General features: G+C 37.6%; 1 protein-coding gene and 1 long non-coding RNA gene across 5 annotated transcripts in view; one reads left to right on the top strand and one right to left on the bottom strand.

Annotated features, from left to right (window-relative positions):
- The window catches only part of IFT56 (intraflagellar transport 56), a 59,668-nt gene that overhangs the window by 18,182 nt on the left and 21,852 nt on the right, over positions 1-19,634 (bottom strand). For 3 of the 4 annotated variants that reach the window (XM_068668996.1, XM_068668997.1, XM_068668998.1), the window contains 6 exons: positions 19,532-19,587; positions 17,715-17,768; positions 17,218-17,281; positions 11,334-11,422; positions 4,047-4,130; positions 1,800-1,869 (listed from right to left, as the gene is read on the bottom strand). In XM_068668996.1, coding sequence (XP_068525097.1) covers positions 1,800-1,869; positions 4,047-4,130; positions 11,334-11,422; positions 17,218-17,281; positions 17,715-17,768; positions 19,532-19,587 — 417 coding nt within the window. Of the gene's footprint in view, positions 1-1,798; positions 1,870-4,046; positions 4,131-11,333; positions 11,423-17,217; positions 17,282-17,714; positions 17,769-19,531; positions 19,588-19,634 lie in introns of those variants that run through there. The other variant, XR_011091873.1, reaches the window with a different exon arrangement.
- LOC137849413 (uncharacterized) lies at positions 1,632-15,272 on the top strand. The gene is made up of 3 exons (XR_011091874.1): positions 1,632-1,954; positions 12,160-12,496; positions 13,256-15,272. It is a non-coding gene; the product is annotated as an uncharacterized lncRNA (long non-coding RNA).

Raw genomic sequence — 19,634 nt, 5'->3', positions numbered from 1 at the left:
CAAAAAACTGGGATCATGAAGAGAATATGCCACATACAATACTCAATGGAAGATGGAATAAATGTTTCTGAATCTCTTTGCTCAATGTAAATGCATGCCTCACCCTGTGTATGAGGTTGGGAAGGGAAACTCATCCTTATCTTTTGCCTTTCTAGTGATAACAGCAATTCATCAGAGAACACCAATGTCAAGAAGAATAATTACGGAGTTTATATCTTACTTCATATTTCAAAGATTCAGCAATAAGCACAAATCGCATGATTTCAGATGTGAATAAGGAACAGAGTGGAAAGCATTAGAGAAGGTATTTCAAGCAGGACAATGAACTGGGGCAATCTATTTTGATGGTGAGATTTAGGATTGTGTTCTTATACACAGAAAGATTTTAATTGGCACTGAAATAAAGTTTTTACTAATTGGTGCCCACTCTGATCTAAACATTCAGTTCCCATGATTTATAACAAACCAAAGGAGTGGTGGAAAAAAATGCCTGTACAGGCTAGAAGCATAACAAAATGTGCCAGTATGCATCTGAAACTTCAGTAGGAATTCAGAATGGTGAAAGGCACACCTGAGAATAAATAGCAACTTATGAAATTGGTACAAAATTTTTAATTGATGCCATGGTGTTAATTCTACCTCTTTTATAAAAGTTAGGACCTTCAAATTGGTCCTACACTGCCAGATGTATGTCAAAGAACTACTATAGCGCAAAATCAAAAGAATGAACACTGTCTACAGAACAAGCGTGTACTCCCTTTGCAATGGTAGTACTCCTATAAAAAAGCCACGTATAAAACATTAAATATAACCAGAAATGAAATGATAAAATGTTTTTTAATGAAGCAAACAAACAAACTGGCATGTCCTAAAATAGAATCATAGGTAGGCATCTATAAGTGTTATGTGCCTGTCTGGGAAGACCACATTAGAGATGTTAACCACATCTGCAATATGGCAAAATTCCTTGAAACGTACATATTTACATTCCAAGCACAACTACTCAAAACTGTTTATGATAAGAGAACATTTTTGTATTAAGATGCTGTAAGGAAAACAAAGCCTAGGAAGTCTCAGGCTGAGTCATTAGAAAAAGCCTGCCTCCGTGCTGTTTTGCATGTGATGCTGTGGATGTATCTGTATGAGGTGTACTCTGCAATGTTTTAAAAACTGGTTCAGAAATATTGAATAAAAATTGCTATAGAGCATTACGTATATCAAAAATTTACTTTGGTCAAGGGAGGAGCGGGCAAGTTCATGGAAGAAAAAAACATGATGAAAATTATAAAGGAAATTCCTTGGGCACTGGAGTTTGGGCAATGCAAAGTATAACACAGTACAATGAAAAATACCACATATGCTTGCCTGATGCTTCTCTTCCTTAGACATCTGACACTGGCCACTCTGGGAATCAGACAGACCCTTGGGCCTGACCCAGCATTGCTCCTTCTATTTGGTGTTTTACTCTGAACATTTAGATTTGTAACCCAGTCTTTTAAGACAGAAAATCTTCACTCATACAATTGGGTAGACAATTGAGAGGAAAAAGGTTCATTGGTTAGGACAAAGCTGCATTGACAGAACCATAACAGCACTGCACTGAAGCAGTAATTGCTTAGTGAAGCCAGACATTTGAAAGGTGCAATAACCACCCACACTGTAACTAGTGCAATCAGCTTTTCACTTTCGTAGTTCTGAATCCACCTACAACATTAAATTCAATTAGGAGAGTGGATTGCCAAGACTGATGCAATAGAGGAGGATCTGTATTCTGCAATATTGAGAGTAAAGTGACTCACAGCAGCGAGCTAGCCAGCTAAGGTAAACAAAATCATTCTTTATCTTCTCACTCTGGATCAAAAGGAACGCCTGCAGGAAGAAGGAAAATAAAAGATTATATTTGCATGTACTTTTAAACAAACAGAAGGCAGACCTGCCTCGTTTCAACGTGCAGGTAAGGCTTACGCCACACAAAAAACTGCTTCATGAGAAGAGATCGGGTATGGAAGTGTAGTGCAGGGGGGTATATTGCTATGTCGGGTAGGTGAAGGTCTCAAACACTGCAATGCTTATCAGGGGACTTCTGCAGCTTCAGAATGCCAAGCTGTGCTGAGGGTGCGGCCTCCTCTGAACAAGTGCCAGTGGGCGGCCGTGCAACACAAACAGCACAAAGGAACACTGGGCCTGTGGGAAAAGCTATTTGGAACGTGTTTGTTTAGCAAGCAATTAAATTAGCATCATCCTGAAATACCAGAAGTTTCACTATATATATAAGAGCCTTTCCTCCTTATACATGTCAGAGATCATTTTAGGTGAGCAGTAAGCCATTTCTTAGCCTTTCGGTTTCAGTAAGGTTCTGAGGCTAAACATTAGTCTTTTGTAACTTACTGTACAAACACAGGTTTGTTACATTCTACATTGAAAGGGATGTGATGTGTGTGTGTGGGAAGCTAGACATTTTAAAGTGTGCTCTGGCTTTATATGCAGAAAAAATATAATTATGCCTCACTGTCAGTATATCTGTAACTATACTGGGATGCTTCTGGCAAAAAAATCAAAATACCTTTATGTATTCCTGATGTATGTACTGGAACAGTGAGTTCCACAAATTAATGACATTTTTATTGATTAAACACTGCTAACACCCTAATAAAAAAAATAAAAAGCATTATCACTGTGAATAGCAATTTGTTATAGGTTTTCTTTTATTATGCCAGGGAGGTAAACTGTTTAAGGAGTTATGTATATAAACTGCTATATGTAGATTTAATTTACAAGTTTATGAGATGATGGGGAAGGGGTAATCTTTGTATGAAAGTGTCATCACAGTCAGAGATCAGATGCTAGGACACGCTAATCAATTTAATTACATAATTCAGTTATTTAAATACATCAGCTACATAATGTAAGTTTGTACAGAATTATTTGTAAGAAGGAAAGTAGGACAAATGTGGATTAACAGCAGTTTATAGCTTTGTGTTTCTTTGTTGCTTGGCTGCAGCTGAAGTTGTCTTACAGCGTTATCATTTTTATGAAGTCTCAGGTTTCAGCATAGTCTGCTAGTGTAGTTTCAAAAGATACTCACCTGCATTTTCATTGAGCTACCTAAAATAAACTAGGTGAATTCAAATATATATCCATTTTGCCTGACAGTCTGGTCACAGAAATTAAGGGGAGGCGTGTTGGAAAAAATGGGGGGAAGGAGAAGATCTCTGTTGTCCAGGGACCTGAAGAGTTAAAATAAAATAAAATAAAATAAAATAAAATAAAATAAAATAAAATAAAATAAAATAAAATAAAATAAAATAAAATAAAATAAAATGCAGGAAAACCCGGGGAAAAATTTGTATGATTCACTTCAGACTACATGTATTTTTTATGGTCTGTCTTCTGATAGTCTTGTGGAAAATGTTGCTTCCATCTTCATAATAGCTATTTGCTTCTGCATATTTTAGTTGTAATTAAGTTTCTACTGCACATAGACACAAAAAATGCTGTGTGTAGAAGTTAATCTCTTCCAGCTGCATCTGGATGCTGCTGAATAAGATAGTGAGCACTTCCTCTTCTCCTCCCACATCTCCCAAAGGAAGAAAATGTGGGTTTTTTGTTGTTGTGGTGGTGGTGACGGTGTGTTTTTTTTGCTTTTTAAACACAAATTTCTAGGGATACCTAGCAGCTCTTAACTATTAAGTGTCTTTTGTTCAGCATACTTTAGTCAATCTGAACAATAGGACTGCCTGGAATCCTAGACAAAGCATAGGAAATCTGATTAAGAAGGCATTCTTTGATCAATTAGAGTGAGCTGCAAAGCACTCTTGTGACGCACCACAAGCGGCATGACTCCCGGTATACCTCATATTACAAGATTAGCAAGATAATCTTTTCTAAACAATGTTCACTGCGAGTTTCAGTTCCTCTAGGAAGGTCCCACAGAATCTGCTTATTTTCAACCAACATGAAGATGTAGAGAGAGAGAAAAGGAAGGAAATAGGGGAGTATGTGGGAAACATTTTCATTGTTGCTTTTTAAAGAAAGTAAATACATACCTCTTCAGCTTCACTAAAATCGCCCATGGCAGCTTTGGCTTGGGCGTAGTTGAAGTTAAAAGTGTCATCATTGTAGAAGTAACTCTGGAAAAGAAAGCCGCACAGAAGGGAAAAAAAAATAAAATCCAACCTCCAATGGTATCATAACATTAAAAATAACACCGTCCTCCTCCCACCCCCCCACCAAATCTGAGTCAACAACAATTGAGACAACAGGAAGGAAAAAGAAAAACCCACATTATGAATATACGACATTTATAAACAGTGAGTAGAAAATTATGGACTGCCTTTCCATCCTACATTCGTGACTACAAACACAGCTGGAACATTCCACAGTGTTAACCATGAGAGATCTGGAGAACGCTCCAAGCTCTAAATTGCAGTGGTGGCTTTTATGGGTGCAATTTTCACTCTGTGCATGTGAAGACATGCTGTGCTGCCATGGTCTCTTTCACCTCCCAAACACTTACTTCACCACTAGGGTGGTAAATAGGCAGCTGAGCCTCTAATGGCTTAAGGAGACGAACAGTTTGCTTCTCCAAGACTTCTCAAAGTTCAACACGAGATCCTGTGGATCTGGTTATGTGACACGTGCACTGGATAGAGGTGGAGCTGCAGTACAGGAACACACGTTGTAATGGGGCTTCCTTAAGCTCAAGTCTTGCTTACAGGTACCCTTCTCTTAGTACAACACTAGGTTTTTCTCTCCCATAATATATTATACAGGGCACACCTGGTTAATGATAGATCAGGATCATCTGGCTGAATATCTTCTGAAACACAGCACGGGCTGAAGTAGGAAATAAAGCTTTAGTTGTCGATTAGCCTGATGTTTGTGTTTGACCCAAATAGCTTGTATTTTTGATCATGGTCAGATGTCCACATTAAAGTACAACTCAAAATAACTCAAAGCCACACATGTTCTAGATTCATCACTGTCACCACGCTACTGCACCGACAGACCTAGTATAGGTAAACTAGAATGTGATACCACAACAAGAAGTGTGAATGGGACTGAGGTTCCCTGCCCCACAGCAGAGTTGCAAGGTTTATGGAAGAACCCATGAAAAAAGCAAGACTGTTTGTCCACTGTCCATAGTTACTGCAAGAAAAGCTTTCCTGGGTACAATAACAGCAAAGTGTATGGACAAATATCTGTGTTATATAAAGAAAAACATTAAGAGAAAAAAAATTTATGTTAGGAAGATCGGTTTTTAGATAACTTTGTTATGCTCCCTCATTAAGAGTGAGGAGAAGGTAAAAAGCATAGTTGGGACTGTGTAAAAGATACGGAAAGCAAAGGACAAGGTCCTTTGTCAGGGCTCTCATCTTCTTCCATTACACAGAGACACTTGAGGAACCTCCTCCCTTCCCTGTCACAGGCAGTTGCAAAGGGTACGGACCCAGTCCACCCACATACATCAGTCAAGCTAGTGCCTTGAGAGGAGAGGTGAGTGGTTGCCAACATTTGCCAAATGTCTAGGTCTCACCTAAATAGTCCATGCTGAGGTGCAAAAGAGCTGGCAAATACAGCAAGCTGTGTGAAAGCATGAGGATGAACCAACATGGGGAAATCTCCAGCTCAGTTTGTGAAAACATTTCAGTACCCTTAGGGTGAGTTAACTGGTTTCACCATATGAGAATTACAACACTTTACTGTATTCTTCCTCAATGATAGTTTTGTATGAATCAGCACAAGTCTCAGGTTAAGCAAAGCTGGTAAGCAAGATGCTAGTTCTACTGCATGAATAGTTCCTTCTGTTCAAATATGCCTCATTGTATTTTTGAATTAAAACTGAAAAGAAGCTCTGTCAGCAACCAAACTCAAAACTGTCATTCTATCCTGGCTGTATTAGTGCCAGAGACCAGAACTGCTGCAAAAACAAGAGTGGTAGAAATGAACCCATGTTCATAGTAAAATGCATTCAGGACAGTTAAATGTTTTGTCTCTCTCTCTTTTTTTTTTTTTCTTGACAAATTATATGCCTGGACTTCACCCTTTTGTGGTCTTTTTACCGGTCTTCAATCTTTCCATAAAACTGTGCTCTGAGTGACATCCATTTCAATGAGTCACTCAGATACCCAGTTGAACAATGAAGCATTCGTTGTGGCCAGACCTCAGCTGAGCTTGAATTAGCTTGTCTTCTCAGATGATCCTCAGTGTTATAATGTCACCCTCAGGGCAGCTGGCAATACATTTATAATAAGGTGTCCTTTGACACATTCTCATGCCTACAGCACTTTCAATCAATCATGGATGAAGGTGGTGTTTCCGAAGAGAGTATCGTGCAACTATCTTCACAGAGTGCACAGCTCTACTTAAAGAGCTGCAGAGATTCTACTGAAGTTGGTTTCTGTCAATGAAACACAAAGGTTACTGTAAAGTCACCTGAACCTTGCTTTTAAAATGGTACAGGAAGAATGACTTGCATCCCTGTGATGTGAAGAGGAGGAGTGACTAGCTAAATTTGACTAATGGCTACTCTTAGCTAGAAAACTGTGAGGATCAACGACCTCAAAAGGAAAAGCACTAGTAGGCCGAAAATGTTTGTCCTAGTCCTTGCTCTTTATCAACTGCATTATGTCTCAAAGTACCAGTATTTATAAACCCCTTCATGAAATTAAGAAATGCATATTTTACTTAAGCTTGATCATTCTGCAGCTTGCTAGATACAATCTATAAAACCTTCCAAACTTGCAACCTTGGGGATGAAATATGACAATGAGTTTCATAAACCAACTGTGTTCTGAGGGACAAAATTCATTTTCTTAGGAAAGATGTTGTGAATTTACTGCAATTCCAGCAAGCCATATCTTGTTTTCAGTCTCTCAGAATACAAATGGAGGTTTCAAATCTATCTCATTTATTCTAATCCTCATTTTGTATCATTTTATTTTCTTACTTTCTCTATAGCAAATATAACTTATCTTCCAAATCTCTTAAGACAATATTTCAATTTCTAATAATTTTCTGAATCACCTTTCTTTCTGTATTGCAGGAATGAGTGTCCAGTATTTCAAATAAACGTAAACCACTGTGGAATGAAATGTATCAATCATTTTTATATTGAACTTTCTTTACTTAGCTTAATATTTTGTTTCACCCTTACAAATGCGTTCACATTACAACTGTGAAAACTAAGGGAATGATAAAACAAATAAAACAAAAAAAAAAAAAACAAACTTCACCTAAAAATGGGTCAAAACAGTGCTGAAGTGCTGAAGACACGTATATATTCAGAATTTGAGTGTTACATACTGTAGAAGCAAAGGACTACAGTTATTATCACACTAAATCTCTCTAGTATAAAACAAGTCCCAGAGATCAAGTGGCCATTAGGTTGACCTGCTATACGCAAAGATCAAAGTATTACTGAATGACATCACCTGGTTGATCTAAACACAGTGCTTGTAATTTGCAGCTGGTACCATGCTGTGGTAAGCAATGTGCAGTCAAGCAAATTTCTGAAATCAAGTTTACACAAAATGTTAGTATGCTGACACTCCTAAATCTGACAGTCATTGTTAGCTTCAATAAACATACATGTATGTGTATGCTTACACGCATACATATATATAGCCAATATTTCTTAAATTGGCTTTATTTTAAACGTCTTAGCTGCATTTAAGTTTTGCTCTTGGTTTCTACCCTAGTTACTTTATCCTGTAAATACTTCAAACTCTGTTATATTATCCTGGAAAATACGTAACACTGAATTAACCTGGATAGCAGATCAAAGATATAGGAAAAGCAGATCATACATACCTACATACTTGCATGCCTGTGGCTTTCTAAAAGGTGGTCTATGAAAGAGCCCCCTAACAGTACATCCCACCCTCTGACAATTTATGTAATAGAAATGCATCTTTGAGTATGGAAAAAAGGGGCATGTACAACATTGCTTTCCTGTACATGGAATATAAACAGACTTTTGTTGCACATTATTCTTTTCTACTGATTGATTTTGACAAACTGCTGTTATGAGCGGAGGAGTTCAGTTTGCAAGCAGAGATCCACATATATATGTAATAAATGTGCAACTGTAACAATACATACTTGCAGCAAAACAGCTAATTTAAAACAAAAACAAAGAAACAAACAAAAAACCCTAAACAAAAGACCAAGCAGTCAAATAGCCCTTTCCTTCACTATCCCATGCTGGAAGGAACCCACAAGGATCACCGAGTCAAACTCCTGGCTCCAATTCTATCCAGACCTAAAAGATGGTTGTTTTACACTGTGTCTGAGTATCTAGATCTCAATCCCTGACTCTGTTGGAGAAGTCACACAGCACTAACCAAGAAACTAAGCCTTCCATTCGGCTATACTAAAAACACATTTTGCTCGAACACTTCCAGCTCAACAACCACACAGAACTTCCTCTACTTTTCTTCTTACCTACCAGCACTGCTTCTATCTGTATTGTCAGCCATGATTTCCTGTTGATCTCCAAAATCACCGAACAACATCAATCTTAAGAACTTCTCTACCAATTTCTGAAATCAGTCACCATTAGCAAAAGACCAGCAAAACAATAAAATACAATAAGGTGTTTCCTAGTACAGTGGTAACACCTAATGCTAAACTTAAAAGAACACAAAAGCCCCATGAGAAAACACTAAGAAATTTGGAAGTGCCAGAAGTAAGATCATCTGTGTCACATAATTTGGCTCCGCAATGCAGGCACATTCTGATATAGCCTTATTGACTGTTTCAGCAGAACTGCAACCTTTTTATGTTGCACAGATATATATTATGCACACATAAAATATTTTCTCTAAAATTTAACAGAATAAACACTCCTTCTTCTAGCTGATAAATATAGCAAGAATGAAACTTTGCATACCTGTGCCTGTCACTATTTCTGTCTCCCTCCCACCAGTTTTTAAACATTAGATCTGTATTTCCCTCTTCAAGGAATCTTACCAGCATAGTATGAAGTAACACCGAGTATTCTGTGCTCTTCTTTTTCCTTTCAGATTTTCTTTCCAACCCTTCCTACAACATTTTCCTTTATACCCTCACAATTGTCTCACCTAATCCCCTCCCTGTTACACTTATCTCATGACTCCGTCTTACCTTCTGGTTAACCTACTGCCCACTTTCACCCTCTTAATTTCTGTTTAGTGTCTTGTTCACTTCTGGCTTTTTCCTTTACAAACACTAACTATGCCTTATTTTCCAGTATTAATGATGACTCCATTTGCCTCCCAAGATGCTACTATTCTCTCTCTGATTTCTTATCCTTCCCATATACCTTGGAGGTAGTGATTAATCTCATATAACTTTAGCCTTTTCAGGTTAGAACTAGTTGTTTAAGAACTTCTTAAAGCAAATGGAAAGAGCTGGGCATTTCTGTGGAGTGACTCATTCCATTTAAGATAAGTGTAAGAAATACACAGGATGAATTCTTGTCTGGAAATTAACATCTGTCCACATTGACTATAGCCTGGGACCTAAGTCAGACTTTTAAGTCTGACTTTTAGATGGCTTAAGTTAGGCAAAACAAGTTAGGACCATTTGATGGGTAAGGAACTAGCTGGACGGTCACACTCAAAAGAGTTGCAGTCAACAGCTCAATGTCCAAGTGGAGATCAGTAATGAGTGCTGTTCCTCAGGAGCTGGTATTGGGACCAGCACTGTTTAACATCTTTGTCAGTGACATGGACAATGAGATTGAGTGCATCCTCATCAAGTTTGCCAATGACACCAAGCTGTGTGCTGCATTTGACACACTGGAGGGAAGGAATGCCATCCAGAGGGACCTGGACAGGCTTGAGAGATGGGCCTGTGCAAACCTCATGAAATTCAAGAAGGTCAAGTGCAAGATCCTGCATCTCGGCTGGGGCAATCCCAAGCATGACTACAGGCTGGGCAGAGACGGGACTGAGAATAGCTCTGAGGAGCACGACCTGGGGGTGTTGGCTGATGAGAAGCTCAACATGAGCCAGCAATGTCCACTTGCAGCCCAGAAAGGCAACTGCATCCTGGGCTGCCTCAACAGAATTGTGGCCAGCAAGTCAAGGGAAGTGATTCTTCTCCTCTACTCTGTTCTTGTGAGACCCACCTGGAGTGCTGCGATCAGCTCTGGGGCCAGCACAAGAAGGAAATGGAAATATTAAAACAAGTCCAGAGGAGGGTCACCAAGATGATCAAGGAGGGCTGGAGAACCTCTCCTATGAAGACAGGCTGAGAGAGAGTAGGGGTTGTTCAGCCTGGAGAAGAGAAGGCTCTGAGGAGACCTCATTGCAGCCTTCCTAAAGGGGGCCTACAAGAAAGCAGGAGAGGGGCTCCAAGAGTGTAGTGATTGGACAAGGAATAATGGTTTTAAACTAAAAAAGGGTAGATTTAGATTAGTTATGAGGAATAAATTCTTTACTATAAGGGTAGTGAAACACTGAAACAGGCTGCCCAGAGAACCTGTGGACGCCCCATCCCTGTAGGTGTTCAAGGCCAGGCTGGATGGGGCTTTGGGCAACCTGGTCTAGTGGAAGGTGTCCCTGCCCATGGCAGGGGGGTTGAAACTAAACAATTTTTAAGGTCCCTTCCAATCCAAACCATTTTAAGACTCTATCTGCAAGTTATAACTATTTCTATCCATCGCATACAGGTGATCTGATAATGTTGCAGTATGGTAACTGCAAACTCCTCCTTTCACTTTGAAAAATGCAACGTTGCCTGCAGTGTACCACTCATATTACTTCTGCAAAAATAACAATCTTAGTTCACTGCTTTGGTATTGGTAACACTACATTATTTTAGCTCTTCAGTGACCATTTTCTCTATAACATATAAGCTTTATTACTTCCAGGGTCCTTCCTGTCTTATCTTCCTTACATACTCTTGTTCATCATACTCATGTCCCCAGTCCTTAACTAATGAAAATTATCTCCATCACTCATTTGATAAACCTTTAAAAAAAACCATGTTTTTTCCTCCATGCTGCCCAGCCACATAAATATCCATAAATTATTTCATTGTCTTCCTTTAATTTTCTTTCTCTTCTTCTGTGATGCTACCAGAAAGCCTGATAATGGTTAAGTTACAAGTGTTGAGACCACCATCTCCACCATGCTGCACAATGCCACCTTACAAACTGCTTCTATACATTTGGATCCATTTGCTGTATTGACCAACTATGTGCCGCTGTTGTTCATGTGTTTTCGTTGTTGTTGTTGTGTTTCTGTACCTTTTTCTGGTTACATGCTGTTTCACACAGTACAGTATAATTCTATACGTAGTGATTCTGTGCATTATATTACTATCAATGCTAAATAAATACTAACCTTGACTGAGTTAAGGTAAAGCAGGACATTACCAAAATGCCTAAGAAGAAAGCAGAAGGAGGCCATGCACAGTCTCCCTGGAATGGTATCTAAAATTCAAAAGAGAAATGAAGATTTGTAGAATTTAAAAATTATGTGGTAATGGAAATCACTGCCAAGTTTGCTGGCAACTATGAAAGCAGTTAACTTCTAAAAATAGTGTAACTTGCCTTTTCAGGCAAAGGACTACACTAGAGGTTACAAAAGCTATTAGATCATCTTGTCAACTTTCTCTACAGCATACAATAACTATTGCAAGACTGCATTCACCAGCACATTCTACAGAGACGAATTGTTTAAGTAACAGGACTTTTTCCATGACACAATCTTTGCAGCATTATTTTAATGTGAATTATTCTGACTCTTAGGAAACAACACGTGATACAAAGCCTGAATTTGTTACTCTATCCTTATACCATTTTTGCTTTAAAATTACTCTTCACTTATCCTGGACAAAGAAGCTCTACATACTTAATTTTAGTTCCAATAGGAGAGCAAACTTGAGACACTGAAAACATTATCAAAAAATCGAATACATTCACAGGTTAAAATATAGTATGAACATTTATATTCTTACATTTGGGATTACTACATTGCTCACAAGATACAAAGCCATAAATAAATCAGACGGATCAACTCAAATGAGTGTCAGTAAACTTTCTAGACATCTGTGTCGTCATTAACTTTGCTGTCATGTACTCTGAAATTGCTAGCTGTGTTACTGAAACACTATTTCAAAGCAAGATTCTGATGCAAGTTTACTAGGACTAACTCTTTTTTGATCCAGCCAGCAGAGACTGCTCAGAGATGGATGAACCCAAGTAGCAGCTGGGAAGATATAAGCACAAGTAGGGTACTACATCAAATGACTACATCAGATGATCATTAGAGAACATGCTGCTCTGTGCTGTTTGGGGAGGTGACAGGAGCTAAGATCCTAAGGCTACCAACAGCCCTGAAGTAATCTGCTCTTTCAAGATAGTTATCATCAATCCATCCTCACCAGAAAATTAAAATATAATTTCTGTATACAGAAATATATATCTGAAGACCAGTATTTTGACTCTGCACCACAGCACAAAGCATAGCTATCCACTGGAAAGCTGCAAATTCTACCTTTCAAGGTACGGTAATAATTATTGCTGGAAAGCTTTATATAAGATCTTAAAACATATTTCAGAAGAAAGCAAAATATTCTCATTTTTAATTTTATAGTGCCAGAAGATACTGGCCGGGAGTGTCCTGTAATTTCCATAAAGGGACAATCCATCCTTATCCATAGCTGAATGACATCATTAAATTCTCAAATTTAAGAGAATCATTTAGTTATTTATAAAGTATTTACCTGGGAGCAGAGACTGGCCTGTGCATTCATCTGCCCTTTTTAACATGTAGGCATACCTATCGTGACATATGTATGTGTTGATGGGACAATAGGAGAAACACTTTTCCTCTGTTCCTCTATTCTTTTTTGTTGCAACGAGAATGCAGGTACCTCAGGAATGTCCTTTTTCCCTCATATTCAACTTTTGAGGCTCAAACTCACAACAATAAAACAAAACAAAACAAAACAAAAAAATGCAAATGAACATTTAAAGACTTAAAACTGAGAATGTATTTCCCAGTAAAAATGAATCACTAGAACCGTGCTTTTCTTTTCCCATATATGATGAGAGACTTTCTGTGTTTTAGTATCTAGTCTCATATCCACATTTTGGCAGGAAGTTATATTATCCCAGCATACAATCCTCCATACATCCTTAATGAAAGATTTCATGAAAAAAGTAAAACATCTGTAAATGTCATACACATCAGCAGTTAATAGTATGAATAACATGAACAAAAGTTTTATAGTTCTAATCCATCCCACGTGTCTTACGCAGGAAGAGGAAAAAGTTCTCACTCTGAAAAATTACTTAGAGTGACCCAAGAATACCTCAAAGAAAAGACTGCACCAAGTCCAGAAGAAACGTCTCGTTCCTCCCATGCAACACCAGAGGTGCCTGACTTGGTCCTAAGAAGACCACAGAAAATGGAAAGGAGTGCCATTCTCCACTATGTTGGCAGTGTAAATAGGGTAGTTTGTAAGACTTATGTTCAGCACCAGAAACACTGTATTTAATGGAAATGTTGTTGTCCGTTTACTTTCATTAACATTCCTCTTGCCCCACTTCCTCCTTAACTTATCTCAGAAATCTGATCTCTGTTTCATTTTCTACCAAGCTGAGACACTTAAGAGAAGATTACTTACAGCATGTGAATTACCTGCAAAAGTCTAGTTATATCCTCCTTTGTAATGCCAATTCTATTTCATGAGCCATTTGGGATTATGAATTTTTATTAAATAGTAAAACACAGCTGCTGTTCTGTGTGCTATTTATTGCAGTTAACAGGTGAGTATTGACTGCTATGCTGTGCTTCCTGCTTTTGTTTTGTTTTGGTTTTGCTTCTGGATGTCCCCTCTCCTCTTAAATTACGTAACTTACAATACATCTAAGCATTTCATCTCATGTTGGAAAGGACTTTCAGAATGAATCTGTTTGCTTTATGATCCTCGAACCTCTGTGTCACAGAAGTAATTAACAGCAAAGATTTGATTAATCAATTTAAGTGACATTGCAAATACATGACACAGTATTCTTCATAAACTGTGAAGAATATTTGCAAAACAATGCAAGAATAAAAATTCTTGCAGCTTTTCATCTAGTCATAAGATTTGTACAGTTAGCAAGAGCAAGTCAGAAAGATGGAAACTTGTTTTGAGAAAATATTCCACATTTTCATTTCAATCATTTTTTGATAATCCATATTGAAGTCAGGAGCCTTGTAGGCCCAGTTCCAAGAAAAGAAAGAGCATAGGATTTTCCTCACTGTAGTGAGCACAACCTACTTTTCCACTCTAAGGCTGAAAAGCAGCTAAGTAATTTGATAAAGATCTCAAACAGACAATGCAACTCCTTGCTAGGATTGGCACAGTGGGAAGTGCTGAAGTATGATGTACACGCTTGAATAACATGGCTAGCAACTTAGTGAAAGCCCAAGTGTACAAACAGTGAGAAGTCTGTTCTCCATTCTAAATGCAGCAAAACAAAGGCAGCATATTAGAAATGACCACAAATACACAACATAATGGTTAATAAGCTAAGTAACTTAAAAAAAAACATTAAAATGATCGTATTGAGTGTATTTCAAAGTCTATCCAGCTTATAAGCTTGCTTAGTAAGAATATATGGCTATGGAAAGAATATATTCTAATTCCACATATAATACATGCTATGGTAAATGATGCCACTTCCTTTGAAGCTTCTCCCAGCATCCAACAATCTGCTCTGACAGATTTGTGGTTCCTAACCACAACTGAAAACTTTGAGTTTAACAGCTAATGTACTTTTCTTCTATAATTTTCTTTACATCTTTTAGTTCTTGCAAGATTCCATATCCAAGAAGTTGTATTATATGAAAAAGGAATTTGTGCTGTTTGTGTTTAACTACCTTGCTCGATGATTTATTTCAATGCTCTTTGGGCTTTGCATGGTACAGTGACTAATGCTTCTCTATTCATCTTCACCCCATCATTTACAATGTTCTGTATCATGATCATAACTAAACTCAGTCATCACTTTTGCAGGCCATGTACCTTCTTTTACATGGTCTCTCCTTATGCAAGAAGCTATCCCCTTTTCCTTATCCTTGCTGTCCTTATACCTTTTTTTGTTCTACCATATTCTTCTGAAACGTAAGAACTAGAACTGCAGCCAATATTCAAGAAAGAGAACTATATCTGTAACAATTACACATAAATGATTTTTGTTTTGTTCTCTCTTTCCTCATCAATCCCTATGACTGTTCAACTTTTCTGATGCTTCTAATAATTTTGCAAATAAAGTTTTTTTCCTCATATGTACTACTTTGTATTTATCACAGCTAAATTTAATTTGCGTATTATTATCCAGCCTCATATATTCTTCCACAACTTTCATCATTGTGGAAGCTTTCATACCTCCTACAATGAGTAATTTTGTACCATTGGCAAAGGTAGTCATGTCTTTATTTTACAGCTTATTAATTATGAATATGAGCCCTTTCTTTAGGGAAAAAAAAAAGGCTCTTGCAGGTGTTTGTATTAGGTTTGCTTTATCCTTTTCACTGCTACTTCACTACAGTTTTTCTGTTACAAATGAGAAAGGATATTATGTAACTACCCTTCTAAAAATTAAGTACTGGAGATTTTTTTTTATTTATTTTTCTAACAAATGGATTTTGAATTTGATTATACTCAGATTGTTGTAATAGAACTGGATTTTGATCATAATATTTCAAATCAAGTTCTACGTAATAATCTCTGTATTGGTTAGAAGTCACCTGTTCATTTGTGTGCTCCTTCTAAGAAAGAAGAAAACTTAGCATTTAAGTTCATTGTCTCTCTATCATGCCATGTCATTGCATCTACCAGGACAGCATGGGCAGAACAGAACTTTCAAACTATTATATAAGTATCTATAAAATCTCTAAGCTCCTTAATATGCCAATCACTGTTCCCATCCGGGCTGGTTGGTGAATAATTTAGCTTCAATGCTATGTATATCATATTAACTGAGCGTGCAATTTAAAACAGGTTTATGTTACTCACAGATAAAGAAAGCATATTTATTTTACTTTGAGAGGTTTCTGTAGTGCTTACAACCATTTCTCCACTGGCATTATCTACTTTGTAACGCCCAGTTGGAGATTAAATCTGAACAATATCCTACACGTTACCTTTCTCCAATCATGTTTTTTAAATGATTTTAGTTCTACAGCCTCTTCTAAAAGCGGGTGTTCCACTATATTCATCCCCTTATAAAACATCTAATATTTGTACAAAAACACTTGCATATTTGGTTTTCATTTGTTTGCTTTCTGTTATGTCCTACCTCAACTGCTCTGTTTATTTCTTCTTCCTTTCTACAGTTTGTTGCCCTCCACCTGTCCTTCATTTGAAGATACAAAAATCATTCTACTTTGCCTTTAAAAGAGGAGTTACCTGCTCTTCTCTACTTGGCAGCACTCTTTCACATTTTTAAAAAAGGTGACAAAGGTTTTTAAATGGGAATAACAGTGAAAAATGCTTGCAGTACTAACATTTCCAGTCAGGTTTACTTGGTACCAGTCTTTCCCACAGGCTGTTTCCCTTCCTGCCTATCCCCCTGAAAAGCACCTTCCTAACAAGACAATATTTTTGTTCCTTAATCATATCTTAAATCTCAGCCTCTCTGTCTTGTTTTGCATTTTGGTTTAAAATATTTCAGAATAATATTAACACTTATAGCTTCCTAATTTTTTATTTTTTTTTTAATTAGACCAGCAAGTTAGTCCCAGAGACACCTTTTCCTTCTGTAGCCAAATTCCTCTCTCTCTTTTAATCCCTCACTTCCAGGGACACACTGTGCTAGGACTCTACATACTTGATAGGCTTGCAGGCTTTCATTAGCAGTCCTAGATTTGTACCTGTTAGTGTTTCTCCCATGCACTTCACCCAATTATGCTGTTGTCTTCTGTTTCTATGAAGGGGATATTATTAATATAAGACAAGCTGCCACAATGTCTATCAGTGAAGACTAGAAGTTTGCAGTAGAGCCTCTTTTCTGGCCAAATTAATATACTAAATTTAGAATAAATTGAGCCTTCTAATTTAAACTTGTAAATTTATTTTACACTATAAATTAGACTTTCTGTTACTCATTATAGCAACAAAAATCCTGGCACTAAGCAAGCTAACAGTCAACAGTTAGATGAAGATATGAGGGTATATATTTGGATATCATAAGAGGGATTACGTAATGGAGAAAGAACATTTCAGACATACCACGTTCACTGGCTGATTCACCCACCAACTGGAAGAACTGCTGAGCAATTTTCAGGTGATCTCTCTAGGAGAGGAAAAAAAATCCAGCATGAGTTCCAGAGTTGATACTACATTAGACAGTAAAAATACACTTTGAGGACAGATAGTTGAGAGAAATGAAGCACAATAAGCAGGCAAACTGTGGATGAAGTGAAACCAGAAAAGGTAAAATAGGCCACTGTATGCGCCTAGATACACTGGAATACAGTAGAAAGCAAACAGGGTTGTGGAAGCAAGATGGGGAAGCCAAATTCAGCTTGATTTATTTTCAGGACTAGTAACAGAGATTTGCATTTCATTCATTATGGACTGAGAACTGCAGGGAGGAAGATGATGAGACTTGGAGATCTTGCAGTCTAAATGTGAAATGACTGCCCCTTTCAAGCTATTCCAGTTCCTACAGATCTGTTCACATCCTACTGTTGAAGAAGCTGGAGAACCTCATGGGTTTAACTCACTGAAATCATTTCTTGTCCAAGAGCTGCATTTACCACTCCTTTGAGGATGTACTCCTGGAAAAAAAAGTAAAGGGGATCAGAGAGAACAATGTGAAGATTTCAGGAGACACAGAACAGCCTACTTGTACACCATTTTCTTCCTCAAGTTAACTCTATCCCAACTCAGTTTAATAGATAGCTGGTTATTATGATAAAAAGTGCTTCAGCACGGTGTTGTGCATGGTTACAAGTCACTACTGTTAAATGTCTGGGCTGCAGAGAGGAAGTGTGTTTTCTGATAAAAATTTATGCTCAAAGATGATGCACCAGCAGTTACAACAGAACACAGTATCATGCCCGCTTCACCATCACCAGGCCAATAGTCAAGTGCAATATTGTTATATTAATGCACAGATCTCACTTCTAGTATGCACATCGGTTACCTATAATCACCACCAACCATGCACCAAAATGCATGGCATTTCTCATCAGGGTAGAAATGTCAAGAGGTTTGTGCTTATGCTATTCTACTGAACTCGGAATAGGAGCAGAGTACATTGTAATCTCTACTATGAGCTATGGTGATGGTTTCTTCACAGAGCAAGATTTTCTCAGCGTGTAATACACTTACTTGTCTTGTTTAAATTTTATAATTCAGAGTTCTATCTATCAATCTGTTGTAGTAGGTACTCCTGATAAACTCAGACAGCCCTAAACAGAGAAAAGGAGGAAAAAAAGACGTGCAAAGACCAAAAACAGAGTGTAAGGAAACAATCTAAGAATACTAGCCTGTATACAAGGTAATCATTTCAGTACAACTCTTTTACAGATGCAAAATTAAATTCTACAGACCCCATGACAAAAAGGAAATTTGAGAAGAACTGCAGGAGGATATACAAGTAGTTTTGCAAGTCTTAATGAGGAGTTCATTTCAAGTGTGAGTGAGAAAATGGAAAAAAAAAAAGCATAAAGATTCTCATTTCAAAATTTATCAAGTGGGTTATCAAGATTGATATAATGACATTTATCCTAAGCATGTATGGGAAAAGTGCAGGGGGAAAACAGAGGCTAAAGAAGCAATACCTGCATAAAGCTGCTCAAGTAAGTATTGCTTTAGTGAAAAATGCAGGAAGTAAAAAGCAACAGCAGAAGATATCCTCAGCACAGAATCACCAGATCTGTGCTCAAGGTTTAGCTTTTCCCTCCCTCCATTTAATCCTCACACATACTCATGAAAGGTCTCTTTCATGCCCAGCTATGTGATCTTTGGAAAACAAACTGCAAAAAGGAATAAATCAGAGACTAAAGATGTTGGAACAGCCAAAGAAGAAAACGACAGTAGCAGTTTTCACTCATTGCAGTTAAAGTGAGACGGGATTAGAAAAAACATATTATTTAATCTGTTTAATTTAATTTTGCTCATTTTTACTGAAATGGCTTCAGGACAAACCACATGAGCATCTGAAGTAGCTGATCTCAGGGCTGGTAACCATCACCAAGGCAGAAGTAACAAAGAACTGTTAGAAGAGGGCTTTTGAATATGAACTAATGGTTGGCTCCCTAGAACCAAGTCTGAACACAGAGTTGTATTCTTAGTTGAAGTACTCTTAGGTAGTATTCTTAGGTGTGCAGTACTAAACATGCTAAGTACTCATGTACATACATACAATACTCTATACATGAGTGTTAAGCCTACGACTGATAAAAGGGTAAATCACTATAGTTCTAAGAGTGGGAATGGGGCAAGCTGTCCTTATGACACCAGTTTTGTATGTGGCAGATTTCATATCTATTTATAACCTCTGTCTTTATGTACGATGACATCAATTTCCAATTACCTGTGGAGCTGTAGGTTCCAGGTCTTTAATCAGGTTATAAGCCTCCTGCACATCATCTGAAATACCACATGTTAGAATGCATGACAAACCATAGCACACTGTA

This window comes from Anas acuta, chromosome 1 (assembly GCF_963932015.1).
Source record: "Anas acuta chromosome 1, bAnaAcu1.1, whole genome shotgun sequence".
Classification (NCBI taxonomy): Eukaryota; Metazoa; Chordata; class Aves; order Anseriformes; family Anatidae; genus Anas; species Anas acuta.
Note: the sequence above shows the minus strand (reverse complement) of the source record. Positions and strands in the feature narration are given on the sequence as shown.